The sequence below is a fragment of the Chrysemys picta genome, chromosome 5 (genome assembly GCF_011386835.1).
Source record: "Chrysemys picta bellii isolate R12L10 chromosome 5, ASM1138683v2, whole genome shotgun sequence".
NCBI lineage: Eukaryota > Metazoa > Chordata > Testudines > Emydidae > Chrysemys > Chrysemys picta.
This window is the reverse complement of record NC_088795.1, coordinates 57554098-57576789: the sequence shown is the minus strand read 5'-3', so window position 1 is coordinate 57576789 and position 22692 is coordinate 57554098. Positions and strand designations below refer to the sequence as shown.

The 22692-nt window shown below is 41.0% G+C and overlaps 2 protein-coding genes across 7 annotated transcripts in view; one reads left to right on the top strand and one right to left on the bottom strand.

Annotated features, from left to right (window-relative positions):
- The window catches only part of EDNRA (endothelin receptor type A), a 41114-nt gene extending 24408 nt beyond the window's left edge, over positions 1–16706 (bottom strand). The window contains exons 1-2 of one of the 2 annotated variants that reach the window (XM_065596444.1): positions 16465–16706; positions 13088–13567 (exon numbers count right to left, since the gene is read on the bottom strand). In XM_065596444.1, coding sequence (XP_065452516.1) covers positions 13088–13489 — 402 coding nt within the window. In that variant the 5' untranslated portion in view covers positions 13490–13567; positions 16465–16706. The remainder of the gene's footprint in view (positions 1–13087; positions 13568–16464) is intronic. The other variant, XM_065596445.1, reaches the window with a different exon arrangement.
- The window catches only part of LOC122173709 (uncharacterized), a 135562-nt gene that overhangs the window by 74251 nt on the left and 38619 nt on the right, over positions 1–22692 (top strand). The gene's annotated exons all lie outside the window — the stretch shown is intronic.

Here is a 22692-nt window from a genome sequence, read left to right as displayed (position 1 = left end):
CCAAGCAACTTACAGTCTAAGGGACATAATGTTATAGTCCTACATGTGTACACACCAGTACATATGTCCATAGGAAAATCTTGAACCTAGAACCAAATATATGGGCTGCATTGGGTACTGCATTCCGGTATTTCTAAGGAAATTCTGGTATTTCTAGGAACGGCGTGGGCCCTCCCCTGCCGGTGTTACCTCACACACATGGTACATGTAAGGTTACACCACATGGAGGATGCCATTTTTCAGAGCATGCCAACCTGGACCTGACAGCATGACCTTGTGTCCCCCCAAAACTGAGCTGTGTTTAACAGAGGGTGTGTGCTTTTTATGTAGCACACCTTCCCCATATGCAGTGGAATTGAATAGGTTCATGACCAAAGGACCCTTTGTTGCTGTGGAGGTGGAGCTGGATTTGCCGCTTAGTGAAGACATCTAGATGGAGCTTTGTTAGGCATTGTAGTCTCCAACAGCTGTACCTCTAGGACTGCAATCCAATCTGCTTGTCACAACTTGCTAATATGGCCCTCATTTTGAAAAAGTCTCAAAATCCTTGAAATAAACCATGCAACTTGAAGCAGAGCAATGTGACATTTTTTCCTTACAGCTCTGCTGTTTGTAGAGTAAAAGAAGATGATTTTGGCCCATATTTCCCTCCTGCCCAAAACTGGATGGAAGGGAACAAACTAATATAAAATATCGTTAGTTCTTCCAGAGCCACAGTCCTGGTGTATCCTCCCCCTGGTCTGTGAGATTATTGGGGGAGTATGGATGGGAGGCAGGGAGTTAGTCTGGGACCCAAGCTATCCCAAGCCTCAATATTGAAGATACCCAGCCAGCTGTGTGTTGGGACTCCCTCTACACATCTCTCTGGTCCTCCCCCAGCCACTTCTGGCCAGTATGCTATCATTGGTCGTCTACCCTTATGTTTTATAGGTCAGTCGTTCTCAACCAGGGGTCCAGGGCCCCCTGGGGAGCTGTGAGCAGGTTTCTTGTTAGACTTACTGTCCTTGTTAGATTTGCTGGGGCCAATGTTAGACTTGCTGGGGCCCAGGGCAGAAAGCCGAAGCCCCATCACATGGGATTGAAGTCCGGGGCTCTGAGTCCCACCACCCAGGGCTGAAGCCGAAGCCTGAGCAATGTAGCTTCACCGGGACTCCTGTGGCGTGGGGCCCTAGGCAATTGCCCTGCTTGCTACCCCGTATAGCCAGCCCTGGATTTTATATGCAGAAAACCAGTTACTGTGGCACAGGTGGGCCCTGGAGTTTTCATAGCGTGTTGGTGGGGGCCTGAGACGGGGCCGGCTCTAGCGTTTTTGCCGCCCCAAGCAGCAAAAAAAAAAAAAAAAAGCCGCTTCATTCTACAGCAGCAGGTCCTTCGCTCCGAGAGGGAGTGATGGCCCTGTCGCCGAATTGCTGCCGAACGGCCAGATGTGCTGCCCCCCTCTTCATTGGCCACCCCAGGCACCTGCTTGCTGGCGGGTGGAGCCGGCCCTGGCCTCAGAAAGAAAAAGGTTGAGAACCCCTGTTATAGGGGATCATGGAGCATGGAGCTTCAAACAACACTAACTTTCCACAATGCATATTGCAGTTCTTTAGCAATTTGTTGTGGGGAGCATATTGTTAGTTTTGCTTCTCCCTCCTATTCAATTTTCTGCAAGGACAATGGGCTGCCTGTATTTTTTTGTGAGGGGTGAAAGGTCATGTGGAGAGGTAGTTAGTATCAGCAAAGCCATTTCATTTTCTCCCCTCTGCACTGTCCCATCACAGTTTTTTCTGCAGCTTTTACTCTCCTTTGTCCTGCTAAGCAGAGGTGGGAGTGAGCAACAGGGCCTCTGGCAAATATCCTTGGATTCCTAGTTTTTTTCTTCCCACTTAGGCAGTGAGATGTAACTATGGATGGGGCTGTATGGGCCTCACACTGAAGCAGAAGGGTTACATTTCACAGAGATGCTGAAAGCTCAGATAATGAATGCCTGGTTCTGAATCCAGGAAGTTTTTGGAAAGTGTAGGGGACAATTTCCTGGTGCAAGTGCTGGAGGAACCAACTAGGGGCAGAGCTTTTCTTGACCTGCTGCTCACAAACAGGGAAGAATTAGTAGGGGAAGCAAAAGTGGATGGGAACCTGGGAGGCAGTGACCATGAGATGGTCGAGTTCAGGATCCTGACACAAGGAAGAAAGGAGAGCAGCAGAATACGGACCCTGGACTTCAGAAAAGCAGACTTTGACTCCCTCAGGGAACAGATGGGCAGGATCCCCTGGGAGAATAACATGAAGGGCAAAGGGGTCCAGGAGAGCTGGCTGAATTTTAAAGAATCCTTATTGCGGTTGCAGGAACAAACCATCCCAATGTGTAGAAAGAATAGGAAATATGGCAGGCGACCAGCTTGGCTAAACAGTGAAATCCTTGCTAATCTTAAATGCAAAAAAGAAGCTTACAAGAAGTGGAAGCTTAGACAAATGACCAGGGAGGAGTATAAAACTATTGCTCAGGCATGCAGGAGTGAAATCAGGAAGGCCAAATCACACTTGGAGTTGCAGCTAGCAAGAGATGTTAAGAGTAACAAGAAGGGTTTCTTCAGGTATCTTAGCAACAAGAAGAAAGCCAAGGAAAGTGTGGGCCCCTTACTGAATGAGGGAGGCAACCTAGTGACCGAGGATGTGGAAAAAGCTAATGTACTCAATGCTTTTTTTGCCTCTGTCTTCACGAACAAGGTCAGCTCCCAGACTGCTGCACTGGGCAGCACAATATGGGGAGAAGGTGACCAGCCCTATGTGGAGAAAGAAGTGGTTCGGGACTATTTAGAAAAACTGGACGTGCACAAGTCCATGGTGCCAGATGCGCTGCATCCGAGGGTGCTAAAGGAGTTGGCGGATGAGATTGCAGAGCCATTAGCCATTATTTTTGAAAACTCATGGTGATCGGGGGAGATCCCAGATGACTGGAAAAAGGCTAATGTAGTGCCCATCTTTAAAAAAGGGAAGGAGGAGGATCCAGGGAACTACAGGCCAGTCAGCCTCACCTCAGTCCCTGGAAAAATCATGGAGCGGGTCCTCAAGGAATCAATTCTGAAACACTTAGAGGAGAGGAAAGTGATCAGGAACAGTCAGCATGGATTCACCAAGGGGAAGTTGTGCCTGACTAACCTAATTGCCTTCTATGGATGAGATAACTGGCTCTGTGGATGAGGGGAAAGCAGTGGATGTGTTATTCCTTGACTTTAGCAAAGCTTTTGATACAGTCTCCCACAGTATTCTTGCCACCAAGTTAAAGAAGTATGGGCTGGATGAATGGACTGTAAGGTGGATAGAAAGCTGGCTAGATCGTCGTGCTCAATGGGTAGTGATCAATGGCTCCATGTCTAGTTAACAGCTGGTTTCAAGCGGAGTGCCCCAAGGGTCAGTCCTGGGGCCGGTTTTGTTTAATATCTTTATTAATGATCTGGAGGATGGTGTGGACTGCACTCTCAGCAAGTTTGCAGATGACACTAAACTGGTAGATACACTAGAGGGCAGGGATCGGATACAGAGGGACCTAGACAAATTAGAGGATTGGGCCAAAAAAAACCCTGATGAGGTTCAACAAGGATAAGTGCAGGACTCTGCACTTAGGACGGAAGAATCCCAGGCACTGCTACAGACTAGGGACCGAATGGCTAGGTAGCAGTTCTGCAGAAAAGGACCTAGGGGTCACAGTGGACGAGAAGCTGGATATGAGTCAACAGTGTGCTCTTGTTGCCAAGAAGGCTAACGGCATTTTGGGCTGTATAAGTAGGGGCTTTGCCAGCAGATCGAGGAACGTGATCGTTCCCCTTTATTTGACATTGGTGAGGCCTCATCTGGAATACTGTGTCCAGTTTTGGGCCCCACACTACAAGAAGGATGTGGAAAAATTGGAAAGAGTCCAGCGGAGAGCAACAAAAATGATTAGGGGTCTGGAGCACATGACTTATGAGGAGAGGCTGAGGGAACTGGGATTGTTTAGTCTCCAGAAGAGAAGAATGAGGGGGGATTTGATAGCAGCCTTCAGCTACCTGAAGGGGGGTTCCAAAGAGGATGGAGCTTGGCTGTTCTCAGTGGTGGCAGATGACAGAACAAGGAGCAATGGTCTCAAGTTGCAGTGGGGGAGGTCCAGGTTGGATATTAGGAAACACTATTTCACTAGGAGGGTGGTGAAGCACTGGAATGTGTTACCTAGGGAGGTGGTGGAGTCTCCTTCCTTGGAGGTTTTTAAGGCCCGGCTTGACAAAGCCCTGGCTGGGATGATTTAGTTGGGAATTGGTCCTGCTTTGTGCAGGGGGTTGGACTAGATGACCTCTTGAGGTCCCTTCCAACTCTGATATTCTATGATTCTATGATTCTATTAAGCAATAGCAGGTAAACGTTTTTGAGTTTGAGTTTGTCTTTAAAATTCTTGTACTATTATTTTACAAAGTTTGCCTAGTGGTAAAGCATTCCTTACAATTCTAGACATCTCCGTTGTGGTATTTTTATTGTTTACACAGTATGATTAGTTGCTCTTTTTATTTGGTCTGTGGTGTTGGCAAACGTCCTCTTCTTTTGAGGTGTACTGTACTTCAAGCTGTGCTGCTCTTCTTCAGAGGAATTATCTGTTAGGTATGCTTGTGTGCATGGTGGTTTGTTGAAAAGATTTTTTTCCCAATCCCTGGGCAAACTGCCTCTTTTATTTTATTTCCAACTGTGTTGCCTGTTGTATGTTGCTAAAAGAGAGTGACAGTATTGCTAACGAACTACTGCAGAACTCGTGAACCCTGGATATGCGTAGTCAGAACACTCCCTTGTTATCTGTCTATTTCAGCTGATTGAAGAAGGAACAGAGAGAACATTCTAAACCATTCTTGTTATACCTAAGGCACCTAGCTACTACAGTGATCAATGCACTACAAATCCACAGACATCATCTATTAGATGAAAGGGCAGGGAGGAATTGGTTATGTGCTGGGTGAGGAGAAGTTACCTCTCAAGGGGTCTCGATACTGCCTACTAGGTACAACGGTGAGTAAGAGGTGTTGCAGCTTTGCACCACCACAGGGGGAGCTCTGGTAAGGATTGTATCGCAGGAGGCAAAATCTCTTCCCCCAGCTCTTTGGAGTGCAGTGCGAGGGTACATGTTGTACTTTTTTTTAGGTTACTATAGTCTGCTCCCACAGTGCAAATGGGGAAGACAGGTCCTTGATTCTGTCTCTTCGTGGCTCCTATCAACCCCATTTGGGGTGATTTGTGCCACCAGGTACATTAGGATGGAGCAATTCCTGTATCCTCTCAGGACTGCTTCTGTACCCAACCATTGCATGTGGGCATCAGGAAGGGAAGAGTCATTTTGCCCCTTCTCTCCCAGACACCCAGACTCCGGCACATTCTGACCATTAATGTACTGAGTTCTGCGTAACTTGCAGGTACCAAGCCCCTACTTCTTACAATCACTGAGCTGAACAGAGTGGAAGTTTGGTTGCAATCTGTAGGCAATCTACCCTTGAATGGGCTAATACTTAATGGAAAAATGTATTGCACATGGGCCAAATCCTGCTTTAAATTGGAGTTTCTCACCCGAGTAAGGATAGTGGGGTTTAGATTTATGTTTGCAGTGGGCTTGGTCCTGCACCCCTTTTGCATACGAAAGTCCTGTAGACTTCAGTGGATGCTACTTGCTTAGAAGGACTATAGGATCAGGCCCATTTTGTTTCATCATTATCCGTATTATCCGTATTAATTGTGATGGTAAAAAGAAACCCAGCTAAGTGTACCAAACTGTCAAACATTGCAACTTGTAATTCAATCCTTGTGCAGTAGGTGGGGGTAGGTTGGTTTAGCTCCTCACCCCACATTCAGACTTTCTGCTGCCCAAAAATGCTAATGGCTAGTAGTGCTGCAACATAAGACTTCCTTCAGCAGAAAGAAAAAGGCAGAGAATTCATGTTATTTACCACAGGCTGGTCACATGCTATTTACCAGAGGCGTGCCATTCACAATACTCAGCCTAATGCTACTCTACATGAACTGCTGAGGTTTGGATGCTGGTGTGACTAGAATATGAACCTGCCAACAGAAAACCTCAGTCCATAAAAGATAACACCCTTTTGTTCAGCTTGAGCACTGGAGATATATATCAGCTCTCTGAATTGGGGTCATTGACTTCACCACCAGTAAAATGAATATGAAAAATACCCTTTTAATCAGATTTAAAGAAGCAAGGTACAGAAGGAGCCAGTTTGGCCTCAGTTATTTGTATGTAACCTAATGGTCCAGAGAGTTAAAAACTATTAAATGTAAGGCAATGAGTCATACATCAACCTTATTTCCTAGGTTAGTTTTGAATGATTAGATCTTTGCTTTAAATATACATTAAAAACACACACAGAGTGGAAGGTGAGCTCATGTTAAAATTGTAACTGAATGCTTTCTTGGGAAGCTAGGTTTCATTAGACTATTTAATTTATGTTTTAATAATACATATTTATGAAGTCCTATTTCAACCCCCATCAAATATTACTCAGTCCTGAACACTGCCATATTTTACATCTTATGTTCACTGCTCCAGCAATTTAAAAAAAAAAATAGTGATCAGTTTTTTTATTCCCTTGCTGGAGACAAGTAACTCTCATGGACTTGTAGGCATCAGGATCCCTGGGGGTGGGGGTGGGGGGGTGGAGATTTGGGCCCAAGCAGTGTAAACACAATAGAAATTTGATTACAAAGAAAACTAAAAGTTGTCTTAAGACCAATGTTTCAGTCTGTTCGGGCTCAGGCCAACTTCAAAGGTCATTAGTGAATATTGCTAATGTCTAGACCATTTTTGTAAATCCTTAGGGGGAAGCAATCATGAGGAAAAGAGGTTATAGGGTAATAGTAGTTGGAGACAAAAAAAGTCCTAGAAGATATTTGAGTCCATCTTTCTGCCAAGGCAGGTTTAGAAAATAACTTAAACATAAAGGACCAGATCCTCAGCTGATATATGGCACTACTATGTCTGTTTGCAGTACTGCTTTACATTTAATTAGTTCAAACTGCGTATTACAGGAAGGATCTTAATTGGTAATATAGTGGTGGACTCTTCAAGAAGATATAAAAGTTCAGTTTGTGAGAATAAATCCAGTAATTTATTTCCTGGAGACCACTTTCTAGCATTTTGATTAGGTTTATGGAAAAATATATCCAAGTTCTGAATATATTCTTCACTTTTTATGATCGTGTATGACTGACAATTAGTAGATTTGCTGCATTTGAAATTTGCTGCATTTGAGATTTTATGACTATAATATGTTTAGGTTAATTTATATTTTCATGATTGCATATACATTATAAATGCAAACAAATGCGAATGCAAAGAAACACAAAACAAACAGATTTTGATACAGCAAACAATAATGGAATAACCTGCCCATAGAGGAAGCTTATTCTTAGGCCCAGTCAGTTAGTGTATGGTTTATGCCTTGAATCATGAAGGTTTCTATCTCTTAAACATTTTTATCCTATGTTACCTAACTGTGGAAGTCTTCTTATCCAGATAAATGCTTGCACTTTTTGATGTCCATGGCAGTTTGCCTGACTAAATAGTGCAGGATCAGATCTATAACTTACAAAACATTTGAAATCATTTATACATAAAAGATTGTGTTATATTAATTAGTAATAGAAGCAATTAATACTATCTACAGCAAAAACTGTTCTGGCCCCTCCAACTCAAACTGGTCTGGCTTTGCTGAAGTTTATATAGCTCAGCATGAAGCTGACCTCTGAAATACAGACCCTTAAAATTTAGTTCAAAACTGGCTGCAGAAAACCTTGAAACTGGTGTTTGATCCGCAAGGAAGAAAGCAAACTCTCCGTGTCTTTGAATTCTGATTTTTTCATGAAAAACCAGTCACATTCATTTCCAAATTCCAGTAGTATTTTCAGCAAGGTCCCAAAGAAGATGTCATGAGTTGCAGCTGTCAGAATGCTGTTAAATGCTGCTGTGGATTTAGGATTCCTATATGTCCTAAAGATGGAGCGTATTTTAAACTAAATTATAAAGTAGAACATTATTTTAAAAAGTATTTACTATTTAAAAACAACTCTTCCTTTGACTAGTAATATCACCGTGTTTTTTTTTAAAGTCATGGAATGGTTTATATTAAAAATGTGCTATAATAGCATTAACATTTGTTAGGGGAATTGCCAAGGTGCTCAGTTCTAATAAACGCTTGTCAGTCAACTCACAGTATACTTCAGGGATGTAAGTATATAATATATTATATTTCAAAAACTTATTCAGGTTGCAAAGTCAAGTACTCAAAAATTAAGAAATGGGAGAATTAACTTTAATGCAACTTTAATTCTGCTCCCTGTGTATATGAATTGAACACAAATTGAAATCCTAGCCCCAGAGAAGTAAATGGCAAAACTCCCACTGACTTCAATGGGGCCAGGATTTAACTACAGTCTTTAATTACATGATTATATACTATTTTTTCCACAGTGCCAAAAGGGTATTTTGATAGGGTGAGCTAGGGCCATTTTGTTTGTATTTTGTGTGGCTGCTTCAGAATGATGCATGAGATACAGCAGGGCTGGGAAGCATGCATAGTGCCAATGGAATAGTCAGAGATATAGGGTGGGTAATATCTTTTATTAGACCAACTTCTGTTGGTGAGAGAGACAAGAGAGCCACAGAGAGCTCTTCTCAGGTCTGAAGAAGAGCTTTTGTGGCTCAAAAGCTTAAGAGCTCTCTGTGTCTCAAAAGCGTCTCTCTCTCACCAACAGAAGTTGGTCCAATAAAAGATATTACCTCACCCACCTTGTCTCTCCAATATCCTGGAACTGACATGGCTACAGCTACACTGCACACAATAATAGAATATTTAGAAAGTTAATGAACAAATCTCGAACAGGTTCTACGATGCATCTAAAAATGACAACTTTCTCTAGCTTGTAACTTGACTAAATTTCAATGAATTTTCATAAAACCAGCAAAAGGCTGATTCAGGACTATCCTCCTCCCTAATTTCAAGTTCCTGCTCTAAATCAAGGAGGGGCTAGAGCGCTTTAAAAAATAGCTTGAGGAAAAATTTTAATATTAGCAAAATTACCTCTAACCTCATTCTCAAAACACCTGTACCACTTTTGCTGAAACTTTCCAGTCAAATTCCATCTCAGGCAAAAGCAGAGCATAGAAAATATTCCAAGATGCACCATGGCAGTTCAACCAGAGAAAGACTAGAGATCATAGGGGATGTAGTTCAGCCACCAAGTCCAGCCCATAGAGAAGAATGGGAGCATAAGGCACCTGAATGGGAGCATGAGGCACCTGGGGGAGTGGGCGAGGCAACATAGTGACAGATAATGTGGAAAAAGCTGAAGTACTCAATGCTTTTTTTGCCTCGGTCTTCACAGACAAGGTCAGCTCCCAGACTACTATACTGGGCAACACAGTATGTGGAGGAGGTGAGCAGCCCTCAGTGGTGAAAGAACAGGTTAAGGACTATTTAGAAAAGCTGGACATTCACAAGTCCATGGGTCCAGATCTAATGTAGCCCAGGGTGCTGAGGGGGTTGGCTGATGTGATTGCAGAGCCATTGGCCATTATCTTTGAAAATTCATGGCGATTGGGGGAGGTCACATATTTAAAAAAGGGAAGAAAGAGAACCCGGCAAACTACAGACTCACTTCAGTCCCCAGCAAAATCATGGAGCAGGTCGTCAAGGAATTCATTTTGAAGCACTTGGAGGAGAGGAAGGTGATCAGGAACAGCCATCATAGATTCATCAAGGGCAAGTCATGCCTGACCAACCTGATTGCCTCCTATGATGAGATAACTGGCTCTGTGAATATGGGGAAAGCAGTGGATGTGATGTATCTTGACTTTAGCAAAGCTTTTGATACAGTCTCCCACAGTATTCTTGCCAGCAAGTTAAAAAAGTATGGATTGGATGAATGGACTATAAGGTGGATAGAAAGCTGGCTAGATTGTCAGGCTCAACGGGTAGTGATCAACGGCTCGATGTCTAGTTGGCTGCCGGTATCAAGTGGAGTGCCCCAGAGGTCGGTCCTGGGGCCGGTTTTGTTCAACATCTTTATTAATGATCTGGCTGATGGGGTGAATTGCACCCTCAGCAAATTCTCAGATGACACTAAGCTGGGGGGAGAGATAGATATGCTGCAGGGTAGGGATAGGGTCCAGAGTGACTTAGACAAATTGGAGGATTGGGCCAAAAGAAATCAGATAAGGTTCAACAAGGACAAGTGCAGAGTCCTGCACTTAGGAAGGAAGAAACCCATGCCCCGCTACAGCCCGAGGACCAACTGGCTAAGGAGCAGTTCTGCAGAAAAGGACCTGGGGATTACCGTGGACGAGAAGCTGGATATGAGTCAGCAGTGTGCCCTTGTTCCCAAGAAGGCCAATGGCATATTGGGCTGTATTAGTAGGAGCATTGCCAGCAGATCGAGGAAAGTGATTATTCCCCTCTATTCGGCACTGGTGAGGCCACACCTGGAGTATTGAGTCCAGTTTTGGTCCCCCTACTACAAAAGGGATGTGGACAAATTGGAGAGAGTCCAGTGGAGGGCAACGAAAATGATTAGGGGGCTGGGGCACATGACTTACGAGGAGAGGTTGAGGGAACTGGGTTATTTAGTCTGCAGAAGAGACGAGTGAGAGGGGATTTGATAACAGCGTTCAACTACCTGAAGGGGGGTTCCAAAGAGGATGGAGCTAGACTCTTCTCAGTGGTGGCAGATGACAGAACAAAAAGCAATTGTCTCAAGTTACAGTGGGGGAGGTCTAGGTTGGATATTAGGAAACACTATTTCACTAGGAGGGTGGTGAAGCACTGGAATGGGTTACCTAGGGAGGTGGTGGAATCTCCATCCTTAGAGGTTTTTAAGGCCCGTCTTGACAAAACCCTGGCAGGGATGATTTAGTTGGGGATTGGTCCTGCTTTGAGCAGGGGGTTGGACTAGATGACCTCCTGAGGTCTCTTCCAACCCTGATATTCTTTAATTCTATGATCTCCTATAAGGCACCAAAGCAGCTCAGGCAGATGTATATTAATGTCAAACTGACCCAAATCTAAACCTTTAGAGTCTATTCGATAAGCCAAAATATTTTGATTTGGGTCAGCTCAGCCCAAAACAAAATATTTCATTTTGATTTTCCCAATGGAAAATCGAACATTTTTGGCAAAGTTAAAATTTTGCCACAGAAGATTTAAATTTTTGCAGAATTTGCACTTTCCATTGAAAAACAATTTTTCATGGAAAATGTACATTCACTGTAGTTGCTACCAGCTTCTACTACAACACATGCATTTTTATGACCACCGCTTTGGCTTGATTCTGATCTTACTGGTTTAAAACCAGGATAATGCTATTAACTTAAATAGAATAACCTCTAATTTATACCAGTGTAAGTGAGATCAGAAACAGGCCTTGTGTCTTATTTCATACATATATACATATATTTGATTAGTTTTATAAAAAAACAAATTAGAATTTCTTATAGCCTTGTGGTATGTACAACTGTATTATAGTTATGCCCCTAATTATAATTCATAGTACATATTTCTAGAGAGGGATATTTTCAAAATCTGAGCTATTTTCTTTTTATTTTAAAACCCATTTTTAAGCCCTAATAGGCAAACATTTACTATATATTATATTCATGAATAAAGATATATATGTGAGTGTGAACAAAATCTGAAATTTGCCAAAATCTTTGGGGGTTAAATTGTTTATTTTATAACAGTGGTTTTCAACCTGTGGTCTATGGACCGTTCGGGGTTCACAGACTATGTCTAAGAGGTACGTGAAAGGTTGTCATTACCGTAGAACAGTGGTTTTCAACCTGTGGTCAGCGAACCCCTGGGGATCTGCAGGCTATGTCTAAGATTTCCAAAGGGGCCTGCACCTCATTCAAAAGTTGTTAGGGGTCCACAAATGAAAAAAAGATTGAAAGCCATTATTTTATAATATTATGCCTTGTTTGAGGTCCTAAGGAAAGAATAGTCATAATAATCTCAGCAGTATGTTTGCTTTCCAGGCTCACAAGGCTAAAGTGAGTAAAACTTTACAAACATATTTCAAGGGTTTCTAAAACACATTCAAGCAAGTTTCAAGATCAGCCAAATATTTTGATCCTCATGAAAAATAACAAGAGTCCAATCCTGTTCTTATTCACGTCAACAGCAGCTATATTAGGGCCCACAGGAGTTTTTTGCTTATTTAAAAAAATGTGTCTTTTAAAATCTATTTCTAATTGTAGTTCTGTCTTTCCAACCCGCAGCATATATCAGTGAAGTCTAGACCTCTTTGGGCCCAATATAATCATATGATTAATCATGCAAGTTTATGGTCAAATTTGGGCCAGTAAATGTATAATACAATATAAAAAGTAACCTTTGTGGGTTTGTGTAGTTATATATTAAATCAAGACTGCACTATGTAATTTAGTTGAAAGAGTTGTTTATAATCCTTTATGTATTTTGACAAATCCAGCTGCCAAACAGTATTTAAACACTATTCTGATATATAAGTGGCCTTAATAATCATAAACTGATTTGAGCCTCTGCCATGAATGAATGTTAAATTCAAGCCCTAACACTCAACTCTAGAAGGGCTATTAAATCATCACATAAAGACTGGGTAAATCATGGGAAATATTTTCTGTATAAACAAAGGAAGAAAAGGATACGGTCCCAAAATAGTAGTTATCAATCTGATCCATAAAGAGAATAGCAGTCTTCAAAATTCGCTCTCTTCATTTGTTTAATTCTGTCCTCAGTTGTCTGAAGGACACCATCCAAAATCAAATTCTATTGTATTTTATTTGTAACCAGATGCTGCTAAATACACAAGGACACACCTTGCTATGGTAGGTCAGAATAACTTGCAAAAGAGGATACATTGTATCTTCATAAGAAGAAACCTAAAAATGATGTCTTGACGTTTGCTTTTGAACATAGACTGAGTTTCATTTCCCTTTCCTTTATACTTTGCTTATTAATAAATAGAAAAGCAGTAATTAGAAACAAACACACTGATACGTTGTGAACCGTTAAAGAACAGCAGTTAAAGTGTACCCGTTGTTGCTTCCTACCTTATATACATTGATAGGAATATCAATGACAATATAGATAAGATCTCCGAGTGCCAGGCTAGCTATCAGCGCATTGGGGCCATTCCTCATACACTTGTTCTGGTAAATGATCCTCAGCAAAGTTGCATTCCCAACCAATCCAACGATGAAAATAATACAAGATATCACTGTGTTAATGTATTTGAAAGTGTCAGCAATTTTGGCCGGTTCGGAGCAATAGTCTGTTTTGTTGGGTACCATGGGTCGGATAGTAGTAAGGAGTAAGCTGGGCTCTAGTCCAGAGTAGGTGGTCAAATAGTTTCCAGAATCACTCAGATTGGTGTAATATCTGTCAGAACTGTCGCTGAGGCCACATCCAGCGACAAGCAGTAGCAAGGAGACTCTTAAACAAAAGGTTTCCATCCTAAAGTCTTGAATGGCAGGCACAATCAATGAAATACTTCTTTCAATGTTTCAGTGTGATCCTTCTCACTTCTTCACCTATATGGAGAAACAAAACACAGATTGACAATCATCTTATTTCTCATTTCAAAAGAAGAGCTTGTACAGCTTGTTTTTTATGCTAGTTAAGCTATCTTGGATAATAGATTACAAAATGAGACAGAAAATCCCCATGGCATTTGAGGGGTAGTGCTAAAGAAATCCTGCCATATCACAAAAGTGTGTAGGAGTATTTGTCTATATAAGGGATAAAGCATTCCAGACAACAAGTGGTGGATAAGAGTTTTGTCACAAGACTTAGGCTTCCAAGTCGAGTAAATCAGCATGGGATGTCTTGGCGGCATTACTGATACTTTAGTCAAAAAACAATTTAAAATTTTCCATAGCTGGAGTTCTGCTAAATAACAAAGCCACAACCCTAAATTCATAAATTCTATTTAAGGCCAGAATGTATTATTATTATTATTTGTTTTAATATTTGGTGTACTGCAAAAATGATGCTATAGACCTATTTTTCTTTGCCATAATCATTAGCTGGCTTTTAAAATGTAAAAGCCCTGAATATGTAATTTTCAAATCCAGTTCATGAATAAGTAGTTCATTTAGTGCCAGATCCAAAGCCCTCAGAAGTGAGTGGGGAGACTTATATTGACTTCAGCACGCTTTGGATCAGGCCCTTAATGCTTTTAAATCTGCTACATATACCAGTAGGCTAGTAGAAATTTATCCTGGATATTTCAGAATTCCAGTGCAGCTCATGTTCAGATGTTAGCCGTAAATAAGTTAATTATAATTGTATAAAAAGAAAACATGATAGATATTGCATACTAAATACTTGGCATGGCATTCCAAGGAATAACCCATGAAATCTGAAGCTTGTAAAGGGCACATCAGTAGCAGGACATTCTTCCACCACAAGTGTGACCCTGAGTAACAGAAAAGTCTGTAGCCTATTTACTGCAGTGGAGGATGGTTTCATCAATATTAGTAATGCTGCATCATGCTTCAGGTCATAGAAACCATTCTGGGATTCTCTTTTGTGATGTTTAGTGCGCACTCCCAAGCCCCAAAGATTTTTTCCCCTTCCCTTCAGCTCAGTGTGACAAACTATCACAAGACATCTCTGTGTGAGCTAGGATAAAGTCAAGGGCAGTGTTGAGCCAAACTGGAGATTCAAAAGTCCAGTGTTGCATAATATTACTAGGAGAACTTGAATGAAGGAGTTGCAGAGATACTTTTAAGTTAATAAATTCCAGTATATGTGGAGATTCCCGAATAACAGTGAAGAATTTACAGTAGAAAGCAATGAGAGAGAGTTCACTGGCACTGGGCCTTTGGGCACTATCCTAATACAAATATTTAGTACTACTACCTACTATGCTCTTCCATTCCAGTAGGTGGTATGTAAAGAGTCATGAGTGTGTAACAGGAGCATACACATCCCTAATATGTGTGTGTGCGTGCGTATTTTGCATAGAGTATATGTATGCCTGTGTTTGTCCTCAGTGGTACAAATTCTGACCCTACTACATTGGTGTAGCTAAAATCATAATCTGGCCCACTATATTAGTCTGTGTATATGATCTTAAACCCTAATAAACTGGATATCTGTCTAAGATATTTATTTAAAAAATGCTTGTTCTACTGGTATCTCAGGACCACTAGCAATACTTTGCACCGCTTTAATGCTTTCAGTTTAGGATTCTAAAGCACTTCGTAACAATTTTACAACAACAATTTTACAAATGGGGAAAACTAAGTCACCGAGAATTGCAGTGACTTATCCTGTTCATACAGTAAATCAGTGATACAGTGATACAGCCAGGTATAGAATCCAGATCTGATTTCTCTTTCTCAGTTTATGAACTTTTTATGTGCAAATTTGATATATTACTTATATACCACATAAATGTGATGTCAACATGGCAGTTGTAAAAACAGCATGAGGAACGATGGACAAAATACCCAAGACCCCAAGAAGAAACTTTTCCTGAAGAGGTAGCAAAATCAAAACAAAAAAAAATTCCCATATAGTAATTTCCAAGAACATGGATTCATGATATACATATTCAAGATAAGGAGTCACTGACAAATCCTCCATTACTATGTGCTTGTTTTCAGTATGCCTGTATGCATGTGTAATAGCAGTGCACAAGCACCCCATTGCATGCAATATAATAATACTTGTGTTAACTGTCTGTAAGAATACAATATAATAGCCCATTGTATTTATGTAATCTCAGTATCTACAATAGCTAAGGAATTTCTGTGCATTTACAGGCCATATGCATGTGGTGTCAGTGTGTCACTAACACAATGGTACACAAAATTTCTTACAACCAGCATGGGACGCTGAAAACAAAACTCCTAACTTCCCAGCAACAAAGATCCTGCTAAGAAGAGTAAAGCCAGGACAATCCCCATGCCAAGATTTCCAAAACCAAACCGGGCAGTTTGAAATGAATTGTTTAATTGATTAAACACTATTGAGATTTGTAAACATTTAATTCATTAAATTAAAAAGGCCAAAAGGCACATGAGGTTTAAAATGGGATCTAATAAACTTAACTAGGATGGAAGTTTCAAAGCAATTACAATAAAAAGTACTGAAAAAAATAATTTTCTTCTAGTTAGATCTCACTAAGCAAAGTGTAGTTGGTTGTGGGATATCTGCCCTTTTCCCTTCTTCCAACACAAAAGAAAACACTCTCCCTTCTAGCACTGTCAAAAGATCAGTTCCAAAATACAAGTGGCAAAACATTACCATCCACAACTCCCCTTCAGTACTGGGTAACTGACATGTTCTATATATTTTAAACTTTTTAAACTAACATTTATTGCAAAGGTAAAATAAGATGCCTGATAACTAACACACACTTTTATCATCATCACCCAATCCCTTTCTGAATTGTTAAGGATAAGTGCTAAAACCATACCATGAAGCTCCCTCTAGGCTCTCACCCGGGGAATATGCAGCTGCTTCTGCCCCCAATTCCGTGCACAGGAGACTGCAAACCCACTCCAAGTGTAGTTCAAGCTGCTGCTGAGAATTTCCTCAGTGTGGCTTCTCCTGGGGAAGCCTTACCAAATCCTCCTTTCTCAATGTGACTGGGTGGGATTGGAAATCTCCACCTCCGCTGTATCAGCAAGAGAGAGAGAGAGAGAGAGACAGAGATGTCAGAACGTCCCCTCTTTCTGTCCCCTCCCACATTTACCCCCTCCCCCCAAAACCTCCAGCCCAGACTGAGACCCTGCCAATGTTAAACACAAAGGCTGCCTCCCGGGCACAAGGGAACAGTGAGTTCTTTAACCATTTCCTCCCTGAAATGGAGTTAACCTAATATGCTGGGTTCATTTAAGCAATAGATCTTAGAAATCCACTACAGTAGCTTTCTGCTAAAGAAGCCCAGGACAGCCCATTGAAATACTGGACAAATGAGCGAAATAGGAGGCATAAGACTGATAAGCACAGTGGGAAAACATTGGCTCTTGAAGATTTCCATAATCTTTGCTTTGTAATTTCCCATTTGTTATGATTAAAAGACTTTTACAAGAGACTCACTAAAATATGATTTGTAAAAAACCTGTATCCAGAAAGTCAGATTGCCCAGAGGCAGAATTCTCCAAACTGTGGTCCATGGATAGCTTGGTGGTCACATGTTGCTATATTTCCTCTTCCTGATTTCCAACTGCTAAAATGCATTAAAAAAGTCAGTGAAAATACATTACTTTTCCTAATATTGCTATGTTTCCTAATATTTCCTAGTATTATTCTTCCAGGTGAGCAATATCTTGTGTAGTTGTAGTTGCCTCAGAGATGTTAAGCATTTGTGAATGGAGGGCATACTGTCCATGGAATTGCAGATGAGAGGGGAGATGTCCATGAGACAGTCTCTCTATTCAAATGAGGTCCATGCTATCAAAAGTTTGAGAAGCCCCACCTTATGGTCATGAACCTTTTCCATTCTGAGAAAAATATGATTATCTCACCGAAGGCACCTGTCTCCACTCACAGGGCCTTATGCACAGAAAAAATCTGGGCTAGGATAAGTGTCGTATTAAAGCAATCCAGGAATGCAAGCACACTACAATCCAGGGCTCTGTGGGTATGTCTACACAACAACAACAACAAAACCCCACGGATGGCCCATTCCAAGCAACTTGGGCGCATGAGGCTTGAGCTACAGGGCTGTTTCATTGCTGTATAGACTTCTGGACTCAGGCTGGAACCCGAGCTCTGGGACCCTTCAACCCCACAGAGTCATAGAGTTTGGGCCCTAGCCTGAGCCCGGAATACACAGCAATGAAACAGCTTCGTAGCCCGACCTTGAGTTGGCTGGCATGGGCCAGCTACGTTTTTTTCTTTGCTGTGTAGACATATCCTATCTGGCCCATGGTCCACCTGCAGTTGGTGTGGCAAAAGCAGAGGGGCCCACTTCTCTCTCAGAGAAACAGAGGTGTCAGGGCCTTTCTCCACCCCCCAAAAATGGCAGCAGGGGCCCATGTCTCTTTGGGAGCAGCAAAGGTCCTCTTTCTCCAGTAGAGAGTCAGAGGAGGCAGCAAGTGATAGCCTGGTCCTTACCCCAGCAGTTGAGGCGCACCTGATTGGGTAGGTGGGAAGGTCCTTCCCAGAATGTTCTGCTGGGATGGTGCTGATAGTGCCTCTCCCTACCAACCTGAGCACTCTGAGCAGTAAGTCTTGGAGTTAACACCCCCATTGAAATTAATAGGGCAGTTTAATCCTCTTGGAGCTATTGTTTCAGGATCTCTGCAGACTCCTGCAGATGTTCCAGTATCAGTTACATTTAGCTTATGTTTTCAAGCTCTTCTTTTAAAGCACCAGGGCTGGAAACATTTTTTAAATGAAAGCTCAGATTTTGATGTAATCACATGACTCCCAGAGCTTGGGTCTAGGCAAAGGCCTGTAGTGCCTATGTTTTCATTCAGCCCTGGCTGAGATGATCTGATACTCCATGAAAGCTAACCAATGTTGTCTTTGAGCCCCTGGCTGCAGCCTTTTAAGATCTTCATTTCAAGAGCTAATTTTGTCTTCCCAAATGGTTACACCAGTGGAATAGCTTTATCAACTTTTGTGGACTCCTTTTTGAGCACTAAAAGACAACCCTGCTCAATTTGATGTCAACATTTGCAGTTCTAAAAGAATAGGAACAGATTAGGAAGAATGGATCAAGATGGTGGAGCCACACAGTCTGCAGAATGTGGAGATTTGGTAACCAGATCATATGAGAAATTCATTTATACCTGCTCTGAGTATTGGATAGTAAATTTTCAGAAACTGAAATGTCTCTAAAATCCTCTTTTAGACCAACTAAGTGAAAAGATTGATAGATTTCAAAATCAGATAACAGCAGTGGAAAAAAGAGTTGTGGTATCTGCATCAGTCCAAACAACAGGCACTTTTATGTATCTCCTAGAAAACCAGCTCACCTACTTGATGAGTAAGAACACTGACTATCTTAAAAGAAACATAATCCCTTGTTTAGAAACTCTTCAGAAGCCTGAAATTTGCAAAGTCAAGCAGAAAAGCTTAACTCAACATATCTTAAGGCATATTTTACATTAAATTAATGCTGGTATATAATTAAACCAGCAATATTGTTTGTTAAATGAAAGGTATTTAAATAATTCATATTTATTAGTTTTATTGTACATACTTAGAGTCACTGATATGTTTTTAATTAGGAATCATCATGTGTAAAAATTGTATTGACAATCATTGATGATCCAGACTGAGTGCAGTCTGCACTTTCCATATAATCAATAGACTAAGCATGCATTAAGTAGGCCTATATGAAATACCATTTATATCTTTCTCATAGACTCTCTAAACAGTCTCAACATCCTATTCCTTTCCTATGGCCTATTGATCCTAATGCCTAACTTGCTGAATAGGAGTAAACTTGAATTTCTGCTCTCATTCAAGCCCACATCTTACCTTACTGATTTATAACTAATCCAATCAATTTGGAAGGTTCAAACAACACACTCCAAATTATGCCATGTTTAGTTGTATGTATTTATTATTAAACAAAATAAGAAAATTTCATAGTACTTGTAAAGCTCTCTCTCCTACAAATTATAATAAAGATAAAAAAAGAGAAAAGAGAGAGAGGGCTGTTACCATAGTACATAATTCTATTATTGCCAGTCAGTCTATCTAGTGTTAACTATACAGTATGACAATATTAATGTATGGTTAATAATGGTTCTGTGTTCTTTAATGACTGGACCTTTGTTCTGTCTTTAATCGTGACAATTTACCCTCAGCAGGGTCGTGTATTTAGTTTTAATGTATCTAAAATCTGGTTTAATTTAGAAGTTTCATATAATTAGTCAGCCGATTACCAGCTAGTTTACCTATAGACAAGGCTCTTAAGTTTTTGTTTTTACCAAAAAATTCCTGAGGTTTACAAAAGTTATTCGGTTTTCATCAATTTTCACCTGAAGTTTGAGTACATGTATGCAAATACATGAAATTACTGATTATATTAAGAAAATAGAATAGATTACAGTAGGTAGATGTGTTTATGCTAATAAATTAATTTAATTGTAAATGTGAGGTTGTCTGTAAAGTGAGGAAATGTAGTGGAAGGTACACACATGCAGGCATGTGGCAAAAACAACTCCCCAGACCCAGCTTCCCTGTGCTGCAAGGAGAGATGGCAGCTTGGTAACTTGGGCAGACCCTATGGGAGCCCAGAGGGATTCCCCCATACCCAGCTCCCCCCCAACTCTGGAAAGGGAGAAAGCTGCTTGGTGATGTGGACGACCCAGGTTATCAAATTGCCATCTCTCCTTCTGGAGTGGGTAGCAGAGTCAGAAGTACTCTTTTTTTTCTCTGTTGCTTTTCTTCTGTTCTCCCATCCCCCAATATTGACCCTGATATTTGCCCAGAAACTCTGAGTTGATTTTTTTTGTAGTGTTTTTCACCCCTTTTTAATTTTTTTTAATCAAGACATGGGAAATTCTAAAATAAATAAAATCCAAAAATGAAACCTTACCTATGAAAGATACCCTACAGAGTAAAACAACATTAAGCAAAATGCAGTCTGCCATAGATACTGAGAAGGCATTCAATAGGGTTCTTTGGGCCTACATTCTTTTAGTACTAGCGACATTTTGGCCTTCATTATCTGTAAGTCTCTGTATGCATTCCTTTATTTGAACAGATCCCGATTAGAGACATTATCCTGAAAAAGTGGCACAGCGCAAGGATGTTCTCTCACCTCTCCTGACAGGTTTCTCCACTAAACCACTTGCAATAGCTTTAAGAGATTCAGAGCATCATAACATTCATGATGACATGATTATTGGCTGTGCAGATGGACACCCTATTATATTTCAGTGAAACACAAGCTTCCATTCTATACCTTAAATAATTCTTAAAGGCGTAGAGGACTATGTTTTGAGAGCTGAAGCGAGTGACCTTTCAATGAGATGCTAAGTACTTTCTTATGCTGATGGTCCCCTGAGGAATTCAGGTGTCAAAGGAGCACAACTGTCACCCAGTTTAACTAACCTAATAATGTTAAACCTGCAACCCCTTTTATACACTTGCCCTTCAAAGGTGGCATAATTTAGCATTATCTATGTTTGGATGAGTTAACTGCATTAAAATTAATGTTACCTGAGTACTATAGTACCCAGAAGTCTTTCTAGTACTGCTACTTGGTTGGTATAAAGAAAGGAGGAGATAAAATGAATATGCTACAATTTTTATAGCTTGAAAAGTGCCCACAAATCCATTTGCTGAGGTTCAAAAGACAGAAAACATACAAAGATACTGACACCCTCCCTGTCATTGCAATCTGGACAACTGTAATTTAAGATGTTTGGAACAGGTTGGATTTTACAGAAAAACAGCTCTCCAGGGCAAAACATTGAAACAGCTTGTTACTCTTATTCTTTCCAACTTGATTTATGACAGATACTTGTCTCCTTTAGGAGATCAGACAAAATCCTATCCTAGGGAACATTCTGCAAATATGGAGAAAAATGATTGGGTACTTGGTGTAATGCCAGAACTCCCAGTGGCTTCCTGGATGTATGGGCCATCAGGTTTTCCTCCAGGACTGGATGATACTAACTTTAAACGATGAGATGCCAAAGGTCTGTGAACCATTGGAGATATTTTCCATGGCATAACACTAACAGAACTTTGTACAGCTCAGAATTAAATTTAATTTAGCGTCTTGAGCTTTCTCTGTGTATCTACAAGTTAGCGAGTAGTTCTCAACCTATTTACCATTTTGGGCCACATCCAATACGACCTGTATGGCCCTGAGGATGTAACAGGGGCCACAGCTCTGTGCTGATTGGGCTGCAAGTGGCTTGCGGGCCACAGGTTGAGTTAGACAGTTCCTAGACCAAGTTATTTAAAAAAGAAACTGAACAATTAAGAAGAAGCAATTAGAAGACGGTGGTTAACCCAAGTAAGCTTCTATCTCTCCCATACAACTGCATCTCCAAGGAACACATAATAGTGTATAAGCCAAATTCTATAACCTGCACTCAAGACATTAAAATTCCTCTTAAGAATAATCAATAGCAGAAAGCATTTGAAAACCCCATTGAGGTCTCTATTTGCAGCACCCCTAAGCAAGTGCAGTACTTTGTGGTGCATAGACTTTAGTATTTCCTCCATTTTCGAAGGAAAATAATCCAAATATACATTTGTTCATGTTCCTAAATGTGATTATCAACCACCCTCACTGATACATTGTTTATGGAGTTGCTGTAACATAAACCCATTTTGGGCACTGATCTCCACCTTTTCATATATCCAGCATGGCAACTGACTTGATGTTTACACCTGTGATGGAGTTTACAAACCTCGCACCACTAAGGAAGGGGTTAAGCAGCTGCTCTGGGCCTAGGCAGTCCCAACCCATCACACCTGCAAAAGCATGCATGGCTTGGAGGAGGAGCTCGAAAGGGGAGCAGGCCAGCTCAGTAAGGCAGCAGACTGTAGAGTTGAGCTGACCTACATTTCTGAACTCCTGCAGTCTGAGGCTTGACTGTAGTATGGCCAAACCCAAAGAGAAGAGACTTGGGAGTTGTAGGTCTGAGAATTTATCTTTGATTTCCACTTATTTAATATCTTTACTTTACCCGTTGGAAAAGAGAGGACTGGTAGGAAGTGT